The 24,901-nt window shown below is 44.0% G+C and overlaps 1 protein-coding gene across 10 annotated transcripts in view; it reads right to left on the bottom strand.

Moving 5' to 3' along the window:
- The window catches only part of ABCC9 (ATP binding cassette subfamily C member 9), a 92,318-nt gene that overhangs the window by 42,797 nt on the left and 24,620 nt on the right, over positions 1-24,901 (bottom strand). For 5 of the 10 annotated variants that reach the window (XM_082238706.1, XM_082238708.1, XM_082238705.1 and 2 more), the window contains 11 exons: positions 24,647-24,809; positions 21,726-21,766; positions 19,579-19,721; positions 14,813-14,921; positions 13,399-13,509; positions 11,885-11,957; positions 10,154-10,259; positions 9,794-9,832; positions 5,180-5,218; positions 1,740-1,838; positions 567-651 (listed from right to left, as the gene is read on the bottom strand). In XM_082238706.1, the coding sequence (XP_082094832.1) occupies positions 567-651; positions 1,740-1,838; positions 5,180-5,218; positions 9,794-9,832; positions 10,154-10,259; positions 11,885-11,957; positions 13,399-13,509; positions 14,813-14,921; positions 19,579-19,721; positions 21,726-21,766; positions 24,647-24,809 (1,008 nt within the window). The remainder of the gene's footprint in view (positions 1-566; positions 652-1,739; positions 1,839-5,179; positions 5,219-9,793; positions 9,833-10,153; positions 10,260-11,884; positions 11,958-13,398; positions 13,510-14,812; positions 14,922-19,578; positions 19,722-21,725; positions 21,767-24,646; positions 24,810-24,901) is intronic. The other 5 variants (XM_082238711.1, XM_082238710.1, XM_082238709.1 and 2 more) reach the window with 2 other exon arrangements.

Here is a 24,901-nt window from a genome sequence, read left to right as displayed (position 1 = left end):
CGATTGCCCAGGGGTTTATGGAAAAACTTAGAAATTGTAATTTGTTGAAAAGGCTTTTAAGGTTTTGAATGTTGTCGAGGGCACACCTGCCGGTGAACGTAAAGACCTCAGACGGAGCCGGCCCTATCATTTGGCAAAGTGAGGCAGCAAAATATGGGTGTCCTGAAAAGGCAGCACATTGCTGGTTACTTAATACATTATTGTAATCGTTTTTACTGCCAAGGATTAGGAAAGGCACGTGTGGGGCTTCCTCCTGCCTCAGGTGCCAAAATAACTTGGCTGGCCTTGGATAATAATGCACTTGGGCTTAAGCCCAGGGGAGAGGGGCGCCATTTCCTGCTCTGCCTCAGGCAGCAACATTTATTGGGCCAGCCTTTGCCCTGTAAGACAAAGAAATCATGCCCCAATAACTGACAGGGGGGTGCTTCTGGATTGCTGGGTGTTGCGAGCACTGAGGCTGCTTCTGCTGAAAACCAGCTTCTGCTGATGTCATTACTAACAACAGCTGTGATCATGGATCCACTTGGACCAAGAGCATAACCACAAATTCCTCATGCTTCGTTTACCCTTTCTCCAATTTCGGTCTGGTCTCCAAATGGCAAGAGATCGATGTCAGGCTGCAGAGAACACGCATCTGTGACGGCTTTGTACCTGTTGAAGGAATAGAAGAAACTTGATGGGCACAAAGGGCTCTCTGGGCAGGGCCAGTGCAAAGACAGGAAGCTGATTTTAACTAAGTTACATCATTGCGTCCATCGAGCTTGATACTGTCTGTGCTGAATAACAGCAGTTCTTCAGGATTTCAGGCAAGATCTGTCCCAGCTGTACCTGAACCTGCTGGCAACTGAACCTGGGGTCTTCTGTATGCAGATTACAGTGGTACCTCAGGTTAAGTACTTAATTCGATCCGGAGGTCCGTTCTTAACCTGAAACTGTTCTTAACCTGAAGCACCACTTTAGCTAATGGGGCCTCCTGCTGCTGCTACACCACCGGAGCACGATTTCTGTTCTCATCCTGAAGCAAAGTTCTTAACCCGAGATACTATTTCTGGGTTAGCAGAGTCTGTAACCTGAAGCGTATGTAACCTGAGGTACCACTGTATTTCCTATTCCACTGAGCCATGAGGCAATGGGGAAAGTTTATGGTCACAGCCTGACAGACGCTAGCAGAGCTAATAGCAATTTTTTTCATCTTGTTTTTGTGGCTTGTGCTTGACTGCAGGCTGGACGTAGGTCTGGATTTTACTCCTAGGCAAAGAAGCTTCCAGGCTGTCGTCAGGTGATCGACACAGGTGAGTGACTCTGGGGTTTCTGTGCAAATCAGGAGCCGGTCCACTGCCTGGATTCAGTTCCCCACTCTTTGCAATATAAGTGCAAAGGTTTGAATTATGGGTTCTCTCTGTAGATGCATGATCTCAACATCACAATTCGTGAGACAACAGGGAAGACTGGGCTGGAGGTGGGAGGGAATACCTTTTTTGCTCGTATTTGTCATTTCACACACAGTTTTATTGTGGTCCATAGACCCAAAATACAGAGTACAACAATAGTATATAGTCATTTCAGTGGCACTGGGATGGGAAGATTTCCTGATGCATTGCACCCATCCTCCGAATTAGCGGTTGCCATTCTCCAACTAAAAATCCCCATTGGGAATCTTTATGGCTTTGCTCTTCCGTCTTCCTTACCTGAGCAAAGAGCAGGAAGAAGTGCGGCTGTTAGAAGCATTATTCCCTTACCTCTGTTTATTAAATGGGCTGCCAAAGGTGATGTTTTCCTCCACCGTAGCATTGAGGAGCCAGGGCTTCTGGGCCGCATAAGCCACAGAGTATCGGTTCCTGGTGGGAAAGGTGAGTGCGTTAGGAGCAGTGGGCAGGCAGAGCTTCTCCCACACATGGTTTATAGCAAAATTGGTAAGAGACAAAGATGCACGCAAGAGAAAAGCAGCTGTTATAACAAGAGTGAAAGGAGGGGAAGTATTTTTCCAGGAGAAGGTTACGTTAAAGGAGCACCCATCCCTGCCACTGCTTTCTCTTCCCATGATGAACTCCAAGTAAAAATGTGTACCACATGTGCTCTATTTATACTAATCGCCCACTCTGACGCTGGGCTCTCCAATGAACATGCGCCCAATCAATGTGTTCTTTACAAGCAAGGTCCAGTATGATTTCAAATTGGGAGACAACGTGTTGAGATTCCTGTATTGCAGGAGGTTGGAACAGATGATCCTTGGGATCTCTCCCAACTCTGCATGTGATGGCCTGGAATTCAGACTCAGAGGCTGAACCTGAGGAATCCCAGCCTGCACAGGACTCCCTGCCTCCAGAACCAGCTGAGCCGGGGCTGGGGCCTGAGCCTGAAGGGTCCTCACCTGTGCTGGATCCTCAGGTGCAGGCACCAGCTGAGTCTGCTCTGGCTCCTGAGGTGATGGAGGACCCATTGCCTGCAGGTGCTCCACTCTCAGCCCCGTCAGGGGAAGAAGAGGTTGCCTCTGGGTCTGGTAACCCTCCAGCCTCTCCTGAGCTGCAGAGGCTCAGGGCAGAGAGGCGGAGGGAACTGCAGGAGGAGTGCTCGCCTGCAGGCCAGGAGAGGCGAGTCACCTGTGGACCGGGGCCGCCCCATGCCTCGGGGCAGATAAAAGCCAGTCAGCCCCAGTCCCAGGTTGCAGTAGCAACGTTGTTGGTAGCCTGTTCCTGCCTGCATCCTGTCCTGCTCTTCTGCCAGAGTTCCTGACTCCTCCTGACTCGGACCCAGCTACAGCTTTGACGGACAGCCTCCACACCGCACCTTCGACCTCAGACTGGATTTGGACCTTGCCTCTCGCTTAGCCCCCGGGATCCGCACACTGCAGTTCTATGATTCTATCAAGTTGAACTCCAGCTGCATAGATTCCACCATCTAAGCATAGACAACAGGTTCCGAAGAATTGCACATTTGTTGGAGCATGCACAGGAAGCTAGTCAAAGACAGAAGCTCTCGATGGCGCCTTTGCGACCTCTAGCCATTGGTGGCCACTTCTGCGTTGGCCTTGGCAGACACCTAAGCGAGATAACTGCCAAAAGAAAGCTGAGCATGCTGGGCTGCAGAAGAGAAATGCAAAACAGCGGGCGGGATGCCTTGCTCGAATGGCTGGTTGAAACCGTGAACAGGAACACTCTTGTTAGGAGGGAGAATATACTGCAACATTTTGTTGCAGGTCCCACCTGTAACATTAATGTTCCATCCTTTTTCAGTGATAGATCTCAAGGCTCTGTACACAGGATTCCCAGGTAGTAAATAAGGTAAAGGTAAATGACCCCTGGATGGTTAATTCCAGTCAAAGGTGCCTATGGGATGCGGCGCTCATCTCGCTTTGCAGGCCGAGGGAACCGGCGTTTATCCACAGACAGCTTTCCAGGTCATGTGGCCAGCATGACTAAACCGCTTCTGGTGCAACAGAACACCGCGGCGGAAGCCAGAGTGCACGAAAACGCTGTTTACCTTCCCGCCGCAGCAGTATCTATTTATCTACTTGCACCGGTGTGCTTTTGAACTGCTAGGTTGGCAGGAGCTGGGACAGAGCAACGGGAGCTCACCCCGTTGTGGGGATCGGCAAGCCCAAGAAGCTCAGTGGTTTAGACCACAGCGCCACCCACTTCCCTATTCCCAGGTGACCTCCTACTGAGATATGGATCAGTCCCAGACCTCCTTCGCTTCAACAAAACTGCAGCATCAAGTGCTTTCAAACCATGCCCTGCAGCCTACCTACAACCTTCCCTTCCAGGTACGAACTGAAGAGGATGATTAGCATGGTTTGCAAGCTGCCTTTTGGGTTAGCTTATCGACCATTATTGACCTCATGGAGCAGGGACAGTCAATGTTGTGCCCTCCATATGTTGTTGGACTACACTGTAGTTGCTGACCAACAGCTTTAGACAGCATAGCCAAAAGTCAGAGATGATGGGATTTGTAGTCCACCAACATCTGGAGGGCATCACGTGGACTACCCCTGTAATAGAGGAACCCCTGAGAAGCTTCAAAGGAACCCAAGATGGTGCAAATGGCAGTTTGGAAAACTCCTGGTGCATCATAGCATTTAATGATGAGTATATAATAGTCTTTAATATTTGACAGTATTTAACAGCTGGCATGCATTAAAAAAAAAATCTGTCAGGATTTGATAGATAACGTGCATTGGTATTAGTATCTGCCAGCATTCTAATAAGATGCATGCAATAGAGATTAGTATTTGAGATTTGACAACTTAGGTGATTTCCTCTCCAGTCAAAATCAATACTATCAAATTAAGTCACTGTGTCTACAGCATTTGAATGTCGCAGTTAAAATGCCACATTCAAAATGCAACTACAAATTCAAATCTTGAATTCAAAGTTTCTCATTCAAAATATGTATAACAACTATGGGAAATGCACAGCATTTTTAAAATAAATTGCCGGCATTTGTTTCTTTTAAAAAGTGCTGCTACGTTCCATCACAATAGGTTCTCCACAAGTTTCACCTGCAGTTTGATAAAAGAGATATGGGTGCTGTGAAATACTGAGTGTTAGTTAGAAGCATTTAATGTAAACTTAGCAAGTTTCCACATTACAGGAGTTCAGAAGGCACAAAAATGTGTTGGGCGATGTTAATTTCCCTGAAGTTATCAGGTATCTGATAACACAGTGGTTCCCAATTGATGCCACAAGAACTACCAGTAGAAGCTGAAATGAAAATTCATCTTAGTTCATAGTGAATGTCTGTGCAATCCTATGCAGGTCTGCTCAGAAGCAAGTCCAATTGAGTTCAATGGAACTTACTTTCTGGTCAGTTGATAATAGGGTTGCTGCCTGATTCACTGAAACTTGGGAATGAAACTAGAAGAATCATGAACGGTTTGCTTATGTGAAGAAGGATAAGGAAGAGAACGATGGTTTGTTCCTCTATCACATGAAGCCACTGGTTCTTGGAGGGTCTTAACTGTCCAAACTGGGTCTTAAAATTTCTTGCGGCTCGTATTCAGATATTTACTTGACCAGGACATTAAACCCACCCCACCACCCAAAAAAGATTGGGAACCACTGCATTGGAGAAGTTTACTAGTTAATATTCTCTAGCAAAGTGTTGTAATTGGGGTAAGGAAACAAGGCATTGGTTGTAGAAAAGGGAGGGATTCAAAAAGAAGATGATTCAAGAATAATACCTCCGGCTGGCTTCAAAAGAAGACTCACTTTCATATCCACTGCAAGTTATGGTAAACAGTATTTTAGTGGTAGTTGGTGAAAAGATAACAGCAACGAGGTGAGCAAATTTCACATACTTGGGAGAAATATTTGAAAGCAATAAACTCCTGATGCTGAAGAATAGGGGGGAAGACATTTGCATCTGCAAATCAGAACACCACTCAGCTGCAACTGTAACAAGATACTGATAGAAATTCTGACCAGTTTTGCACAGTTTCCATTCTGGATCCCCACCAGCAACTAGTACAGTGGTAACTTGGGTTAAGAACTTAACTCGTTCTGGAGGTCCGTTCTTAACCTGAAACTGTTCTTAACCTGAAGTACCTACCACTTTAGCTAATGGGGCCTCCCACTGCCACCGCACGATTTCTGTTCTCATCCTGAAGCAAAGTTCTTAACCTGAGGGACTATTTCTGGGTTAGCGGAGTCTGTAACCTGAAGTGTCTGTAACCCGAGGTACCACTGTACAATTAAATCCAACATGCTACACACTGGGCAAGCATTCACATCCGTGTGTGTGTGTGTGTGTGTGTGTGTGTTTGTATAAGCTCCAAGAGTGGCTATAATTGTTGCTGCTGCTGCTGTTGTTGCATCTCATGGGATTTGAGATTTTTGACCCTCCATGGGATGTCATAAAAAGTCCTTCAGGATCCCATGCACTCAATTCATCTTTACTGAGATCTCAAAAAGAGATCTCACTCATATGAGATCCTAAAGACTCTTAACTTTTTGTGGGATCTCCAGGTCTGGGTCAATATCCCTCATGATAGGCAAACCTCTCGCACTCTTTGAAGATTGCTGACAAAGAGGAGAGGGCGCTCCTTGCAAGGGTTTCAGGAGACAAACACAGGATACTTCCAGACTACTTTTTTTGGGTGGGATTCAATCACATGCTGGCAAATTCAAGTCATGCAATTACAGTTGCTTGAGAAGGTCTTGCACAACAAACCCGCTTCCCCTTAAAGCTCAGGCTTTTTGCAGTAAGGAAAGTGATGGGGAAAATGCAATGGAAAGTGTGGGATGGCATTTGCTTTGTGCAACACCATATATCCTCCCCACAAACAAAGCAGAATGAACACTCATTAAATCGCCAGCATTGTCGAATCTCCCTGCAAGCAAATCGGGTTGGGTGCTCAATAAACAAGTCATATAGAAGCAGCCTAAATTTCTCTGCAATTCTTTATTTCTGTGGTCCTGTGGAAACCAAATGTTCTTTGGTTTCTTTATGAATACAGCAAACTTTTGTTACATCCAACTGTGAATTTAGTTTTCTGGCATGCTTATTTCAATGTCCCACATCATAGTTTTGAACACCTGTTGGGAGGAAAAATACCTTTTCATGTAAGACGTAGTCTCCCTCCCCGATTTCTTATCCTTCCCATCCCCCCCCACCCCAAATTCCTTAAATGACATGTAAACAGCATATTCATGCAAATGATAATAGTACTAAGTATGGCTTCACAGCTTAGTATTAATGAAGGTCAATGCTTCACTGCAACAAGCAATGGGTTGGGCAGGCTAAAATCACACCTGGTAGATGGAAACACATATAAGAAGGAGAAAGCGTCATTGTTAATTAATTCACGACTGCATGGATATGGACTTTAAAAAAACACATCCCAAGAGCATGAGGCAAAGGTTTAGAACAACGGAAGAAGGAGCAACAGCTGAAGCAAGACATATACAGTCGTACCTCGGAAGTCAAATGGAATCCATTCTGGAAGTCCGTTCAACTTCCAAAACATTTGAAAACCAAATCGCGTCTTCTGATTGGTTACAGGAAGCTCCTGCAGCCAATCGGAAGCCAAGGAAGCCCCGCTGGATATTTGGCTTCCAAAAATAGTTCACAAACTGGAACACTCACTTCTGGGTTTGCGGCGTTCGGGAGCCAAAACGTTTGAGAACTAAGCTGTTCGAAAACCAAGGTACGACTGTATATACACACATTAACTGAATCCTGCTAAACTCAGGGTCATGTTTCTAGAGTATTAGCTGGTTGAGTAACCTGGCATCCCATGCTCAAATGAAGGAATGAGTTTTCATCAGAAGGTGGGGAGTTTTCTCTCAGGAAGGCAGAGATTCTTTCTTGTTCAGTTAGCCATTTCCCCATTCAGCAGAACAGGTTCATAAATTTTGGGGTTTTGTGGATGCCACAAGCTCCTGCATACAAGGGCACTGAGATATACACGAAGCTGCTCACTCTGTTGAGTCCTCTGTACAAAAGCACAGGCCATAAGTCAGAAAGCCACTGGGTGGGCTCTTGATATCGGCCACACCAACCCTTCCTGATAGGACAGGTGTGGTGTGGAAGATGCAGCAGGATATGACCTTCTTGCGTTGCTCAGAAGATGGAGATCATGGAGGAGAACATCTATGGCGCAACTTCTATTCATAACAGGGCTGCTCCCTCTACAGTGTTTCTCAGCCTGTGAGTCCCCAGATGTTGTTGGACTACAACTCCCATCATTCCTAGCCAGCATGACCAGTGGTCAGGGATGATGGGAGCTGTAGTCCAACAACATCTCGGGACCCAGAGGTTGAGAACCACTGTCCTAGAAACTAGGGCAGGGGGATATCTTTCTATTTTGAGGGCCACATTTTCTCGAATTAACCTATCAGGAGCAGGCATGGTTGTGATGAGTGGCACCAGAACCCAAAGTGGCCTGGGCCGCCTTGTTTTCTCTCTCTACCACCACTTTGTCCTCTTTCCCCCACTCTCAAAATCCCTTCTCTTCCTTCCTGCTGGGGGAGCGGGGGCAGCCTGCTTTTGCCAGAGACTTGCACTGATCACTTGCAGTTTCCATCAGCCTTGGACAACATGGCTGATGCTCAGGGACGGTGGGGAAATTCTAGTCTCGAGGCCCACATGTTCGCAACCCCTGACCCACCTAGTCTGTGTTTGTCTATTCTGAACGGAAGAGGGTCTCAAAGGTCTCAGGCAGAGTCCTAGCCCCTGTTAGGATATTCCGTTCCACCTTAAGTGCAGGCATGACTGTTGTGTGTCACATGCCTGTTTACACTCCAGCACAGCTTGCTGAGAACTTCCATTTTGAGTATAGCTATTGCTTATGCTGCTTGCTTGGACATGAAGGGGAGAAGACATGTTTTTCCTTTTGTCCTGATGTACGCTGAACAAACTGCTTGTAAATATGCTCATCGCAGCCTCTCCCTGCCGCTTCTGTTGTGTAGCGTTTACTCTGCTGATTAGAGCATGCTCCAGCTTCTAAAGCTGGGGTCGCTGACACTGAACCAAGGACAGGAGATCGCCCCGCACATCGGCCGGTGGGCTGGTGCCAGCTGTGGGCTTGCAAATTGCCCCCGTTTCCTTGGCTGCATCCCAACAGCCCCGCTGTCTGTGATCTCAGTCGAAGATGCCAAGGATCAAATCTTCCTCAAGCAGGGTGTACACTGCACAACATTCACTGGCAAGCTTATTTACTTTCCAGCTCCAAAGTCCTGAAGCAACATTCCCCTGTAAAACCTGCTGGCAATATACAGAAGGATGCTTGGAGATACTGGGCATACACATATTCTGTCCTCTGGAAATGCTTGACTCTATGAATTTAGCTCTTGTTGTTTAGTCGTGTCCGACTCTTCATGACCCCATGGACCAGAGCGCGCCAGGCACTCCTGTCTTCCACTGCCTCCCGCAGTTTGGTCAAACTCATGCTGGTAGCTTCGAGAACACTGTCCAACCATCTCGTCCTCTGTCGTCCCCTTCTCCTTGTGCCCTCCATCTTTCCCAACACCAGGGTCTTTTCCAGGGAGTCTTCTCTTCTCATGAGGTGGCCAAAGTATTGGAGCCTCAGCTTCAGGATATGTCCTTCCAGTGAGCACTCAGGGCTGATTTCCTTCAGAATGGATAGGTTTGTTCTTCTTGCAGTCCATGGGACTCTCAAGAGTCTCCTCCAGCACCATAATTCAAAAGCATCAATTCTTTGGCGATCAGCCTTCTTTATGGTCCATCTCTCACTTCCATACATCACTACTGGGAAAACCATGGCTTTAACTATACGAATTTAGCTCTAAGGTAAAGGTACCCTGCCCTTACGGGCCAGTTGTGACCGACTCTAGGGTTTCACGCCCATCTCGCTTAAGAGGCCGGGGGCCAGCGCTGTCTGGAGACACTTCCGGGTCACGTGGCCGGCGTGACGAAGCTGCTCTGGCGAGCCGGCACCAGCGCAGCACAGGGAAACGCCATTTACCTTCCCGCTATAAAGCGGTACCTATTTATCTACTTGCACTTGGGGGTGCTTTCGAACTGCTAGGTGGGCAGGAGCTGGGACCGAAAGACAGGAGCTCACCCCGCCACGGGGATTCGAATTGCTGACCATGCGATTGGCAAGTCCTAGGCACTGAGGTTTTACCCACAGCGCCACCCGCGTCCCAGCTGCTAGCTTCAGTACTACAAAAATCTTCATTTACTTCTCCAGATGTTTTTGGTGCTCTTTTCTAACCCTTATAAGATCAGTGGGCAAACTCAAGCATGCAGAATTATGTAGGAAGGGAATTATAGTAGGGATTTATTGTTAGGTTACAGAACTGAAACCATTAGGGTTGTATTTGGGTAATACCTGTAGGATTTTCCTGAAAACTCCTCTCTGTCAGGCTGTCTGAAATTACCAGCAAAACACAACCACATTTGTTTGTGCCAGGATTGGGAAAACATCAGGCTCCACAATATAACTGCATGCCCTCTTCATAGGAAAGCTTCTAGACCTCACAATCCCAAAATTAAATGTGTAATATGGAAAGATATTAAATAACTGGAATCAAGGATATAGGTAAAAAACAAAAAAGGAACAAAGCAGTTACTTTTTTAACAGTTGTGACCTCAAAATCCATCTGTCAACTTTCCCCCCAGGGCTAACTCATAGATCAGTTCATTCATTAACCCTATAAAAGCACCAAAGTGAAGGAAATGACAAACATACCGGTTCCAATGAACTTTGCCTTCCAGAGCTTGCATCTCACCAAGAACAGCAAGAAGGAGAGAAGATTTGCCACAGCCAACCTGACCCACGATCATTGTCATTTGGCCTGCAAAGCAACAACGGACTAACATTAGACCCTTTGATCCACCAATAACTGAATGGTCTTGGTTGCTTTATCATAACACGCATGAATGGTGAACGCTTGCATATATGAATTAGATGTTGATACTATTGATTGGCTGCTGCTTAATAGCTACAGTGGTACCTCTGGTTGTGAAGGGGATTGGTTCCAGAGCCCCTTCACAACCTGGAAAGAACACAACCAGCGTCTGCACATGCACATGGTGTCATTTTGCGCATCTGCACCTGCACGAGCAGCGAAACCCGGAAGTAACCCGTTCCGTTACTTCCGGGTTGCCGCGGGACACAACCTGAAAATGTGCAACCTGAAGCAAACGTAACTTGAGGTATGACTGTATTACCTTTTTAAGAATCTGCTGGCTCTTTTCTTATTTGTCAGTTATAGAAGAAAGGAAAAGAGAGGAGGAGGAGGAGGAGGAAGAGGAGGAGAAATCACTGAGTCAAATAGAGACGTGATTCTGCAGAATTTTGTCTCATTCATTTCAGTGTAACAGATTCCTGTTTCAGGAAGCTTTTAATGTTAGAGGCCCCCCCCCTTTCTAAATGTATTTTTGCTGGCAACCCAGTCAGATGGGAGGGGTATAAGAAATAATAATAATAATAATAAATATTAGTATTCGTATTATAAATAGCCTACCTAGAAGTAAGCCCCATGGAGTTCAGGAAGACTCCCAATTTAGTATGATTGCTGCTTTATAGTTCAATAAAAATGTATGTCTCTTCTGAAGTAAGTCGCATGGAGTGTGACTTAATCCAAAGTAAGCATGCATAGGATTGCAGGTGTTATCATATCTCCCATTAGCACTGGTGGTTTAAACACGCTTGACTTATTATTAACATACATTTGTGTTCATCTATAATCTCTATAATCTCTATCCGTGTGTTTACATGTTTGTATGCATACTGAAGCTGAGGCTCCAATACTTTGGCCACCTCATGAGAAGAGAAGACTCCCTGAAAAGACCCTGATGTTGGGAAAGATTGGGGGCACAAGGAGAAGGGGACGACAGAGGACAAGATGGTTAGACAGCGTTCTCGAAGCTACAAACATGAGTCTGACCAAACTGCGGGAGGCAGTGGAAGACAGGAGTGCCTGGCGTGCTCTGGTCCATGGAGTCACGAAGAGTCGGACACGACTAAACGACTAAACAACAAATGCATACTCAATAAACTAGGAGTGAGGAACCCGTTGTTGAACTACAGTTCCCATCGTCAAAATAAAAAATTCCTTCCAGTAGCACCTTAAAGACCAACTAAGTTAGTTCTTGGTATGAGCTTTCGTGTGCATGCACACATCTGAAGAAGTGTGCATGCACACGAAAGCTCATACCAAGAACTAACTTAGTTGGTCTTTAAGGTGCTACTGGAAGGAATTTTTTATTTTGACTATGGCAGACCAACACGGCTACCTATCTGTAACTACAGTTCCCATCATCTCTGTCCTTTGCCTGGGGCTGATAGGAGTTGGGATCCAACAACCTCTGGAGGGCCACAGCTTCCACACCCATCCTTTAAACCATCCTGGGGCTATGAGAGAAGGTATGATAAATGAAACGATGTTGAAAATGTGAGGCTATTAATTAATCATACCTGTGGGTATTCTGATATCAATATTGGATAATGTGGCTAAGCCACTTCCCCAAGAGAAGTACCCGTTGGTTACCTGCAATAAATACCACATATTAGAACCACAAGAACATGCAACCATTATACTGAGTATGTGCCTGTAGGAATCTATATAAAATAATCAACTCTTACAAACCGCATTTTAATATTTTGTTGGAAGCCGCCCAGAGTGGCTTGGGAAGCCCAGCCAGATGGGTGGGGTATAAATAATAAATTGTTGTTGTTGTTGTTGTTGTTGTTGTTGTTGTTGTTGTTGTAAAGGGACCCCTGACCATTAGGTCCAGTCGTGGCCGACTCTGGGGTTGCGGCGCTCATCTTGCTTTATTGGCCAAGGGAGCCGGCGTACAACTTCCGGGTCATGTGGCCAGCATGACTAAGCCGCTTCTGGCGAACCAGAGCAGCACACGGAAATGCCGTTTACCTTGCCACCAGATCGGTACCTATTTATCTACTTGCGCTTTGACGTGCTTTCGAACTGCTAGGTTGGCAGGACCAGGGACCGAGCAGCGGGAGCTCACCCCATTGCGGGGATTCGAACCGCTGACCTTCTGATCAGCAAGCCCTAGGCTCTGTGGTTTAACCCACAGAGCCACCCATGTCCATTATTATTATTATTATTATTATTATTATTATTATTATTAACTAAACTGATATTCGTGGCTTTGTTTCCCCATAATACTACCCCATGGTTTGTTAAACCATGATTAGCATGGTGTGTGAAGACGGCCCAGCAGCTTAACTGTGGTTTATTTCTTACCAACAAGCCACAGTTTCTTTATTGATGCACAATCCTTAGTTTCAGTCAATTATGTCTTGGTGTTATGTGTGAACTCAGCACCCTGCTTTAACCATGGTTTGACTTTCAAACCCCAGACACTCGCCTTGCTAAAAAGGCATGAGGCAAGTTGGGAGCACTTGTTTGACTGAACTTTGGTGAAACAAACCATGGTTTGCTTGATCATCTGTGGCAGAACTTGTGGTTTGTTAACCAAACCATGGCTTCACATTATGTGAAAACCAGGCTGGCCAAAGATTTTTAAAAACCAGGAAAATGCCACAAGAGTAAGAATTACAAAGGAAGGAGGGGGGTTTGGGGGGGATCTGTGTATTTCACATAAAACACTGGTTTCGAACTTTTTCAGCCTAACATATCATAAAGCACATAATAACAAGGGTACAAAAACAACAAACCCAGTAACAGCTGGTAAAATACGTTTTATGCCATGCATGTCACCGGGGCATCAAAGGACACAATAATAACCCTGAGATGAAAAGTTGTTCTTTAAGAGAAAATGCAATCCCACCCAGAACATCACTTTCCTGGTTAGATGACCCACACAATAACACAGCATCTGTCTTATCTGGCTTGAACTTACACACAATTCATTCATTCATTAATTGATTAATTAATTGAACACCTGGCAGCGGAGGCACTTAAAAAATAATTTGTTGGATGCCCTACTGAAAACGCAAGTCACCTTGATAGCGCAGTCATCAATGTCTAAATGACGGGTTGGAATCCTTAGAGGAGGCTCATAGCTATCCAGCTGCTGCCTCAGCGGCTGCTTTCGATTTATGGCTTTGGAGGGCTAGGCGGGTCGACAGCAGGGAAGAAAGAAGGAGAGACGTTTTGCAGAAGGTTAACACAGTAAGATAATGCATGAAAGGTATAGAAGCTATGCATGGCAGTAAAAGAGACATTTCCTCCTGCGTACAAAAGGAACAACCCTTCTAAGACAACGCCGGCTGCAACAAATCTCCTCAAAACAAGGAAAGGGGCTTCTAAAAAACACTTTCAAGCTATTTTGTATCGCTGTATAAATGGAGATTTAAATCAGCTAATCCCTCTGCTTGTTCATGTGTTAAAATGCCTTTCTGTGAAATCAAGAATGTCCATAACTATATGCAATAATCAAGAGGCTATTCAAAGTGTTATCTCAAGTTTTCAAAGATGCATTCCATTGATGCAAAAACATTCAGAGTGTGAGGCAGGGCCAGTGAGATGTGTAGCTTGGGCTTCATTGCCCCTGCTTTAAATGTATACCATTTCACTGTGATCAAAATGTACTTTTTATGGCATTTCATTGTGTTGTTTTTAAGCAAAGGCGATGAACTGGGGCATCTCCGCAAGGCAGTTTGTTGCAGGTTCTGTGCTGTTGGTGTGCGCAAATATTTTTTTACAATGTCCGCACCACGGCATCCTCTTCAAAATGCCATCCTGTTCCCACTCCTCCCCCTTTTAATTTGAATTTGCAGTTTCTTTGGAAACTCTGACAAGTGAAGAATAGCCACAGAAGTGGTCCCAATTAAAAGGATGTGAAAATATGGGATAGGGTTTCAATGAGGATGAAGTTGCATGGATGCTGCAAAAAAAAGGTGAATGCACGCATAAACAGTATCAAATACAAAATATCCTGCCATGTGCAAGAGTCCCGGGGTGAGCTGTAGGAATGGGAGATGGGGGATTCAATTCAGTTCAAATTTTAAAGCGAATCTGCCTAATTCACACTTTCTGCAACAATATGTGACCGAAACACAGCCATCTGCCAAAACTTGCACATCTCTGAATTTTGCAATGCAGTTTTCCAGCAATGTGTACAAAAATGCATAAAAATGCGCATTAAAATGCATATACTGGTGAAAATGACATACAAAAATGCATTATACTGTGGGCAATTTATCTGCAAAAATGTGTATTGTGGGCAAAATTGCATACAAAGATGTGCACATTCAGGGGAAAATATTGCACTGGATGCTAATGAATTTTCATGAAGATTTTTTTTTTTTACTATTGCAGACTGATGTGGAAAATGAGAAACTGTAATTAACAGATTCCCTTATCCCCAGTCACTAGTGTGCTTAGTTCAATTTTATAAAGAGAGAGGCACTTACAAGTCCCGTGTGCTTCTTGCAAGACCCGCATGTTAAGGCAGTATCTCCATTTCTCCAGCTGTCATCTCCAATTTCATCACTTATGAGAAATTCATTCAGTTTTTGCACACTGGGACAAGACATGGAAAAAGACAAATTGTTACAAGTCATAACAACACACTGAGAAACTACTGAATAACGATTACAACATCTTCATGGCATATGGTGTAATCCAATTGTTCCAACCGCATGTTTCTTGGCACTGTGACAGATGCTCTCTGGACAAACAGTTCGTCCCAGGGCCAGAAGCGCTCGCAGACTGCGCCATTTCCAACTGAGAGTGGCGGTGCTGCAAAGATCCCACGATTATTTTCTCTCCAATGGGAAAAGAACATGTCTGCACTTTAAAAGGAGGGATGTTCTAGCCCAGTCGTCATCATCCTAACCTTCTAAGTTGGGAATTTTGGTTCATATGGGGAAGAGCTCAAATGCAACCCTTCATCACCTGAATTTGCACTTGGGTCCTGCCTGTGAGCTTCCCATAATAGGTCTCTGATTGGCCAGAATGCTGGGCTTGATGGCCATTCTTCTTATCTTAGTTTAAGCTGGTACAACCAAGGAAGAATTTTACCTAGCAGTGGACAAACGTTCTTCAGCTCGATTTAGAAATGGGTCACCCATTACGAATACGTTTGAAGAAGTCGGGGACCAGGGGGAGGACTTACTGAGATGATTCTTCAACATCAACTTCGTTGGACTGGTCATGTTGTGCGGATGCCTAATTATCGTCTTCCAAAGCAACTACTCTATTCTGAACTTAAAAATGGAAAGCGTAATGCCGGTGGTCAACAAAAGAGGTTTAAAGACTCTCTCAAGGCAAATCTTTTAAAATGTAGCATAAACACCAACAACTGGGAAACACTGGCCTGCGAGAGCTCCAGTTGGAGAACAGCCTTTACCAAAGATGTCATTACAGACTCACTATTAAAAATGTGTTTATGGAAGACAATCTTACTCAGCTACGAGTGATCGCCAAAGAAGATTACATTGGTTTAAAATTACCTTTCTATTTTATCCAAATTTCAGGCACTAATCTAGCTCAAACACACCTTTCCAAACACCCATAAAATGATATTTTTAAGGCTCTCATGAGAAAGTCTGGAACTCCCTCATTTCCTGTTCTGAACTGGAGAACTTTGGGGGTGATAAAGCACACCTTATATTTGACAAGCTGCCAAGATGTGTGTTTTTGAGCCAGGCATTGCAAAACATGGCGACATCATTGGATTTACTTTGCTCTACCCTGCTTATCTAGGGGACTTCCAGACCGTTATTGTTTTGTTGGTGGGATTCAATTGCATACCAGCAAATCCAGTAAAATTAAGTGTATATGGCATTGTTGCATAACAAACCCACTTCCAAAAGAATCTGGATTTTCTGCGGAAAGGAAAGTGATGAGAAGATGCACAGGAAAGTGTGGGGTAGAAATTGATTAGTGCAAAGTTGCACAACCTGCCTTCAAAATAAATCAGGATGAATGTTCAATAAGCAGCCAACACTGTATAGCCTACCCCTTGCAAACCTGGTGCAAAGAAATCAGGATGAATGTTCAATAAGCACGTTGATGGAAATCACCCTGGTCTTTCAAATGACCACACTCCTAAGGGAGTTTACATTATCATAAGCGGAGATTCCCTCTTTAGTAGACTGCAATGGTGCATTTAAAATTCAAATGGGATTCATTCACAGAAACCCATAAAAGGTTGTCTACCAGTGCAACATGCCTATTTCCTAAATGAAGGGGATTGGCAGACCCAAGTAACCACTTAGTTATCCTGGGAATGGAGCACTTAATTCTATATGCTAATTGGATGGGTGATAATGAGGATAGAGTGGCCCAGTCTATATTCACTGGGGTATTGCCTTGGCTGTAAGAGAAAAAATAAGAGGAGGAGGAGGAGGAGGAGGAGGAGGAGGAGGAGGAGGAAGCTTCTTAAAGGTTGAGATTTGCCTTGGCAAAAAATGGGATCTTTGCAGAGCTCAAGTGTGCAAAGCAAGACAGACATTCTCTACTGGTGTTACAGCTGATCTAAATATAGCACAGAGAGAGAGAGAGAACATTTAAACAAATAGAAGGCGTGTTTGGAGACTAGAAGGAAAGATGGAAGATACCATGTTTAGGGTTAGAAAGCAATTTTCTTTCAGACTTCTCATTGGACTGACCCCTCTGCTCCCCTCCACCTCAGCTTCCTATGCAGTCGATTTCCGTTCAGTATTTTTTGCTCTATAAGACTCACCTTTTCCTTCCTAAAAAGTAAGGGGGAAATGTGTGTGCATCTTATGGAGCGAATGCAGGCTGCACAGCTATCCCAGAAGCCAGAACAGCAAGAGGGATTGCTGCTTTCACTGCGCAGCGATCCCTCTTGCTGTTCTGGCTTCTGAGATTCAGAATTTTTTTTTTCTTGTTTTCCTCCTCCAAAAACTAGGTGTGTCTTGTGGTCTGGTGCGTCTTATAGAGCGAAAAATACGGTACATAAATTCTGTACATGTATTTTTCCTTTATTTTGCTTGCACTAACCACCGCCTCATTGGCTGGGGCAAATAATTACGTAGGACAAAAGTGGTTAAAATCATTAACCAAAGAAGGAGAGGGCGGTAGGTTAGGAGCAAAGCAGGTGCTTTGCTCAATTAGCCACACCCTTTAATTTCAGTGGGTCTAACATTGGATACAACATTAACCTAAGTTCACTAATTTTAATGGCTCTGCTCTGAGTAAAAGTTAGTTGTCTACAACCCACGACTGCCTCAGACTTAATCTTCAATTAGTGACCAGATTGGGAAAGACCCTTCTGAGGCAATGGAGGGCTAGCTGTAGATTAGCAAGACTAGGGTTGCCATATTCCCCAAAAGTGAAAATCCGGACAAAGTTCTTGAGCTTTTTTGCGAAACATCTCTCCACCAAAATTAAGTTTTTGGGATTTTTGAAAATCCGCCTGGACGCCAATTTCAGAGCCCGATTCCTGGACGTATGGCAGCCATAAGGAAGACACAGTGTCAGACTAGACTGTCCAACAATCTTACATAATAAATTATTATTTTCTTATTACATTCGCTTACCACCTTTTCCTTCATGGAGCTCAAGGTGGCATACATGGTTTTTTCTCTCCCCATTTTTTCCTGACAATGAAGTGACCCGGACCCTGAGATCATCATCTGAGGTCCTTCTTCATGTGCCTCCTCCATGAGAGATCCAGAGTGTGGAAACAGGAGAAGGGGCCTTTGTGGAATGCTCTCCCCAAGATGGCTCGCCTGGTGCCATCATTACTTATCTTTAGACTATACTTATCTATAACCAGGCCTGTTGGAAGTGGGGCGGTGGTGATGTTTTTAAAGTATTTCTTGTTTTCCTCTTGGCTTTCATGTATCTATGTGGGGAGGTTGTCTGTCTGCCTGTTTGGTTCAGGTACGTAGCTGTGTTGGTCTGACACAGTCAAGATAGATAGATAGATAGATAGAGAGATAGATAGATAGAGATAGATGATGGATGATAGATAGATAGATGATAGATAGATAGATGATAGAGATAGATGATAGATAGATAGATAGATAGATAGATACATAGATAGATAGATAGATAGATAGATAGATAGAGATAGATGATGGATGATAGATAGATAGATGATAGATAGATAGATGATAGAGATAGATGATAGATAGATAGATAGATAGATAGATAGATGATAGATAGATAGATGATAGATAGATAGATAGATAGATAGATAGATAGATAGATAGATGATAGATGATAGATAGATAGATAGATATAGATAGATAGATAGATAGATAGATAGATAGATAGATAGATAGATGATAGATAGATAGATAGATATAGATAGATATAGATAGATGATAGAGATAGATGATAGATAGATAGATAGATGATAGATAGATGATAGATAGATAGATGATAGATGATAGATAGATAGATATAGATAGATAGATAGATAGATAGATAGATAGATGATAGATAGATAGATAGATAGAGATAGATAGATGATAGATAGATAGATATAGATAGATAGATAGAGAGAGATAGATGATAGATGATAGATAGATAGATAGATAGATAGATAGATAGATAGATAGATAGATAGATAATTGTCCAGTAGCACCTTAGAGACCAACTACGTTTGTTCTTGGTATAAGCTTTTGTGTGCATGCTCACTTTGGTATCTGAAGAAGTGTGCATGCACACAAAAGCTTATACCAAGAACAAACTTAGTTGGTCTCTAAGGTATATATTTTGCCTGTTTGGTTGTAAGTCACTTTGGGTTGCTCTGGGCAAGATAAAGCAAGTAACAAATTCAATAAATAATAATAATAACAACAACCCTGTGAGATATGTTGGGCTGAGAGGCAGTGACTGGCCCAAGCTTTGGGGCTGAGTGGGGATTTGAATCATGGACTCCCAGGTCCTAGTCCAACACTCTAGCTGTTTCTCCACACGGGCTCTCAGCATGTTCCTATGCATTAAAGCACATACAGTGGTACCTCTGGTTATGTACTTAATTCGTTCCGAAGGTCCGTTCTTAACCTGAAACTGTTCTTAACCCGAAGCACCACTTTAGCTAATGGGGCCTCCTTCTGCTGCCACGCCGCCGGAGCACGATTTCTGTTCTCATCCTGAAGCAAAGTTCTTAACCAGAGGTAATATTTCTGGGTTAGTGGAGTCTGTAACCTGAAGCGTCTGTAACCTGAAGTGTATGTAACCTGAGGTAGCACTGTACCTGATGATGGCCTTGACAGCAAATCGAACAACTGTGGAAAGCAGGAACAACGGTGTGACCAGGATGTGGAAGAGCGACAGCGACGCAAAGGCCTGGGCTGTAGTTGGTGGTTCCTCTTTAATATACGTGTATGTCACAAAGGTCTGTCATGTCAGGAAAAAGAGGGTTTGGTTATGTTGCTTCGTGCAGAACAAGCGAGGAAAAGAATGTGTGAGATGGGAGCAGGGGGTTGGAATGCAATGCTCTTTGCATTTTAATGACAAACTATCTAATTTGGATAGATGGCTTTGGAACCAATTTTGGAACCATTTTGGAACCAATACGCAATAAATGAAACCAAATTCTATTCCTCGGGGATTCGCACTTCTCTGAATTTTGCACCCCATTTATGCAACCAAAAGTGTATAAAAATGAGGGTCCTCTGAATCCAGTTTGTAAATCTGGATTGGACCCGATCCTGTCCTGACTGATCTGGATCCCTTCCGATCCATCCCGGATGGATTGTGAGACTCTTTAAGTTTATTTATTTATTTCTTGAAATTTATAGACTGTAGAGAAAAGCAACAACTCAGAAGAGCGTTTACGGAAAAGATAAAATAATATTGTCACTTTAAAAACCGCAACAATTATTTAAGACCTGCAGGAAGTCAAAACCACAGTAGAGTAGACTGAAACAAACTAAAACTCACACAGGTTTTCTAAACATCTGGGTAGGCTTGCCAAATAAAAATATCTTCAGCAGGCTCTGAAAAGAATGAAGTGAAGGCAGCTGCCTGATATCAACAGGCAAGGAGTTCCCAGGGCTATTAAGTGACATGCAAGTACCCCATGGTTTCCAACTTGGGGCACACGCCCCACAGTGGGGCAATTTGATTTTTAATGGGGGCAATTCGAGAATGAGTTATTTACAGTTAATGGCCTTTTAGGCTTCCTCCACATGAACAGTTCACTTTTTGAAGAATAAAAATTATATGTCACGGGTGGAGGTGGATCAGGATTTTAGAGATGCTTAGGTGGGGCATGGCCCCAAAAAAGGTTGGGTACCACTGTGTAAGTATCCTAAACAGGTAAATAGGTGTCCTGTTGCCACTGCTACTGCTCCTGGACAACTGATACAAATACAGTGGTACCTTGGTTCTCAAACGCCTTGGTTCTCAAACGCCGAAAACCCAGAAGCAAGTGTTCTGATTTTTGAATGTTTTTCAGAAACTGAACGTCCAATGCGGCTGTCAGCTATTGTTTCCGGGGCACCTGCACCAATCAGAAGCTGTGTCTTGGTTTTCAAACATTTCAGAAGTCAAACAGACTTCCAGAACGGATTAAGTTTGGTGCTTTTGTTTTTGCAATTTATTTTGTGTTTTTGTTTTTGAGGCTTTTTCAGTTAATTTGTTTTTGTGACTGTGTGGAACACAGTTCAGCTACTGATTGATTGATTGATTGATTGATTGTGTGGCTGCAGAAATGGATAAAAGCTCTCCATCCAAACAACGACTATCATCAGTGCAGGTATGAAAAGTATTGAATTTTAATTTTTATCATCTACAATACTGTCATTTATTTTATAGTACAGTACATTGATTATTGCTTTCATTTTATGGATCAGTGGTCTAGTTAGATAGTAAAATTCATGTTAAATTGCTGTTTTAGGGGTTGTTTTTAAAAGTCTGGAATGGATTAATCCATTTTGCATTGCTTTCTATGGGAAAGCGCACCTTGGTTTTGGAACGCTTTGGTTTTGGAACGGATTAAGTTTGAGAACCAAGGTACCACTGTAGAAATACAGGTAGGAGGTATGCTTGCCAACACGTATCCCAGCCCTCACATGGCTTGAGAATATTTTTTGGAGGTTTTCCATTTTCTTCCAAGCAGTTTCAGAAAAATCCTGAACTAATCTCAGGACAGTATCGTGTGGTAAGTGATTTGTCATCTCTAGTTAGAATCTTTCTCCGTAAGTTGTTGTTGTTGATGATGATGTTTTACATCTGGGAACGTTCAAGGGGACATCTGCCCTGCTGTCTGAAATAATACAATCTACTCTACCACCTCAAAAATCTAGCACTTCATTCTTCTGTATGTCTACAGCTAATTTAAAAGTTTGCTTAATAAACCACCCAACATTCACCCCCCCAAAAAAAATTAATTCTTACCGCAAGAACAGCTGCAATTGGTATAGCTGCATTCATAAAAACTGTGGAAACAAGCACAACCATGAATTATATGCAGCAACATTTGTCAGTGTCTGAACTATACTATAGATGTTTGCTTTAAGATTATTTCCTGCCCGGACAACTCCTTAATTGGAGGTTGGGGGGGGGGAGAGCTTTTCCTGTCAAATGAAAACATACTTGGAAATATTACGGTTTGTGTATTTTACTGAGCTGGGGAACATATTCCCGAAAGAATTGACGGGTTGTATTGCACAGTTAAAAACGTTGGCTTGGTGGGGAAAAGGGAATTATTTAAATCGCTGAGGTTATGTTAAGCTAAATCAAAGGCCATTAAAAAAATAAACAAACTCTGCTATATCAGCTGCCCATAGATGCTGCGTGTGATTGTTAATGTAAACTAATGGATGTCAACAAGCTTAATAAGGAAGGTTAGAAGATTATTTGGAGAGATCTTGTCGTGCTTGTCCCAGGGTATGAGAAAGGCAACAGGAGGTCAGGAAATCATTTCCCCCCTCGGCCAAGTTTCATAAACTTGGAAGCTTCACAAGGCTTTTTTTTCCATCTTGGAAGACAAAGAAAACGTAGAGATGCTGGAAGCTCATCTTGTGGGAAACGGGACCTGCTCTGCTGCGTGTGATCTCTCTTCCGTCTCTCTGCTAAGGTTGGGAATGGAGAGGTGACAGAATCCTGGGAATGGGCAGAAGGAGAAAGACAATTGCCCCTGCAGGCCCTGGGGATAGCCTTCCCAGTCTTGTAAAATCAGGATCAGAAGCCACATGCAGGAAGTATGATAATTCAATTATCTGCCTTGGAGCTCCCTATTCAGCTAAAATAATAATAATGTTTAACTGGCGGACCTAAAACTAGGAATGACCACCAATTATGATGAATGTCAGTCAAAGGGCGCTACTGAAATCATGGCCTGCCTGATGGCTTCCCACAAACATCTGGGTGGTCACTGTGGAAAGCAGGATACTGGGCTAGAATCATAGAATCATAGAGTTGGAAGAGACCACAAGGGCCATTGAGTCCAACCCCCTGCCAAGCAGGAAACGCCATTAGAGCACTCCTGACATATGGTTGTCAAGCCTCTGCTTAAAGACCTCCAAAGAAGGAGACTCCACCACACTCCTTGGCAGCAAATTCCACTGTCAAACAGCTCTTACTGTCAGGAAGTTCTTCCTAATGTTTAGGTGGAATCTTCTTTTTTGATCTCATCCAGCTGGGCTCTTGTTACGTTGCAACATTTCACAGATGACAACAGAGACTCTGGAGGCCTGCAACCTCCAGAGCAGTTTGGTGCAGGTCTGTGTTGAAGGTGCCCATGGACGTGGGCCGTTTTTGTGGCAGGTGCTGCCTCTAACGGCTCTATAAGACCATGAGAAGAGCCCATTTTTTGAAGCCGGAGATCTATCTATTCCAGCATCCTGTTATCACAGTGGCCAACCAGGTGCCTCTGGGTGGCTTGCAAGAAGGTTCGGGGTGTTTACAGCACTCTTCCCACCTGTGATTTTCAGGTACTGGTATTCAGAGACATGTGGCTTCCAACACTGGAGGTAAAATATAGCCCTTGTGGCTAGTAACCACTCTTTAAAAGCCAGGTCCATCTGGTACGCTGGCTGAGACCCTACCTGCCTGCCCACTGTCTCGCCAGAGTGGTACGTCCTCTGGTTATCTCCCACTTGGACTACTGCAATGTGCTCTACGTGGGGCTACCTTTGAAGGTGACCCGGAAACCACAACTACTCCAGAATGCGGCAGTTAGACTGGTGACTGGGAGCAACCTCTGAGACTATATAACTGTCGGGATTCAAGCTTGCCTTCAGGAGAAACTGGCCACTCTCCAGGCACCCGGCTTGATTCACTGGTTGACCTCCCTGTCTGCATTCCCGGCAAGATCCAGGTAAGGTCGCGATTGGCGATCCTCCCCAGAGTGAGGAGAACACACCACTCTTTCCTGCCCCCCCCCCAGGGGCAGGGGAAAGAGATAGACAGAAACGTATTTACATGCCTTTATTTCTGTCTTTGCAGCGTTACAGAGAAACACGTCTGCTCTCTTCAAGCTCCAACAGCAGAGAGATAAACTCCACCTGTACTTCCTGTACAGCTCATATTACACTGTGAGCTAATTCCGGTGCTTCGCACTTTGAATAGACTGTCCCTCTGTTTCCCACGGAAAACAGTCCCAACATTCCCATTATGTTTTGCTTCCAAGCTAGCAGCTCGCGGCCGCATCGCTTCTATATCGTAACAATAACACCGTCTTGAAAGACCTACATCGGCTCCCAGTACGTTTGCGAGCACAATTCAAAGTGTTGGTGCTGACCTTTAAAGTCCTAAATGGCCTCGGCTCAGTATACCTGAAGGAACCCTCTACCGTTCTGCCCAGACACTGACATCCAGCTCTGAGGGCCTTCTGGCACTTCCCTCACGGCAAGAAGTGAGGTTACAGGAAACAAGGCAGAGGGCCTTCTTGGTAGTGGCACCCACCCTATGAAACACCCTCCCACCAGTTGTTAAGGAAATAAACAATTCTACAACCTTTTGAAGACATCTGAAGACAGCCCTGTATAGGGAAGTTTTTAAAGTTTAATGTTTTGTTATGTTTTTGTATATGCCAGGAGCAGCCCAGAGTAGCTGGGGCAACCCAGTTAGATGAGCAGGGTACAAATAATAGAACGTTGTTGTTGTTGTTGTTGATAGCCATCACTACTGCTTGTGGGAACAAGTGACTTTTGCATTTTATAGTATATGTGGCATGTGTGTGCTTTTAAAAAAGCATTTATTTTATTTTGTGCGCTGCTGTTTTTGCGTTTGTCTTTGGACAAAAAGGGAGGAGGGTCAGACAATGAGATGGTGGCCTTCCAGCCAGCCTGCCACACTCAAGGATATATACTTACTGGAGAGAGATGTGTACAGAGCAAAGGTTTTGAGGCTCGTAAGCTCCTTCACCCTCGTTTCTTCTACGCTTCTGCAGAATATGTGCTCCCAGGCGTACAGCTTTAAAAGCTTGATCCCTTTCAGTATTTCATTGGTTTTCTTCAGCCTCTCTGTGGAGTAATCCTTTCCATCGATGGAAAAAGGAGGGAGAAAAGGGGGAAAGAGCATTAAACCACCCATATAAAGAAATGCAAATAAATAATAAATAATATTTT

The sequence above is a fragment of the Podarcis vaucheri genome (genome assembly GCF_965113315.1).
Source record: "Podarcis vaucheri genome assembly, chromosome: 10".
In the NCBI taxonomy this organism is placed as follows: domain Eukaryota; kingdom Metazoa; phylum Chordata; class Lepidosauria; order Squamata; family Lacertidae; genus Podarcis; species Podarcis vaucheri.
Note: the sequence above shows the minus strand (reverse complement) of the source record. Positions and strands in the feature narration are given on the sequence as shown.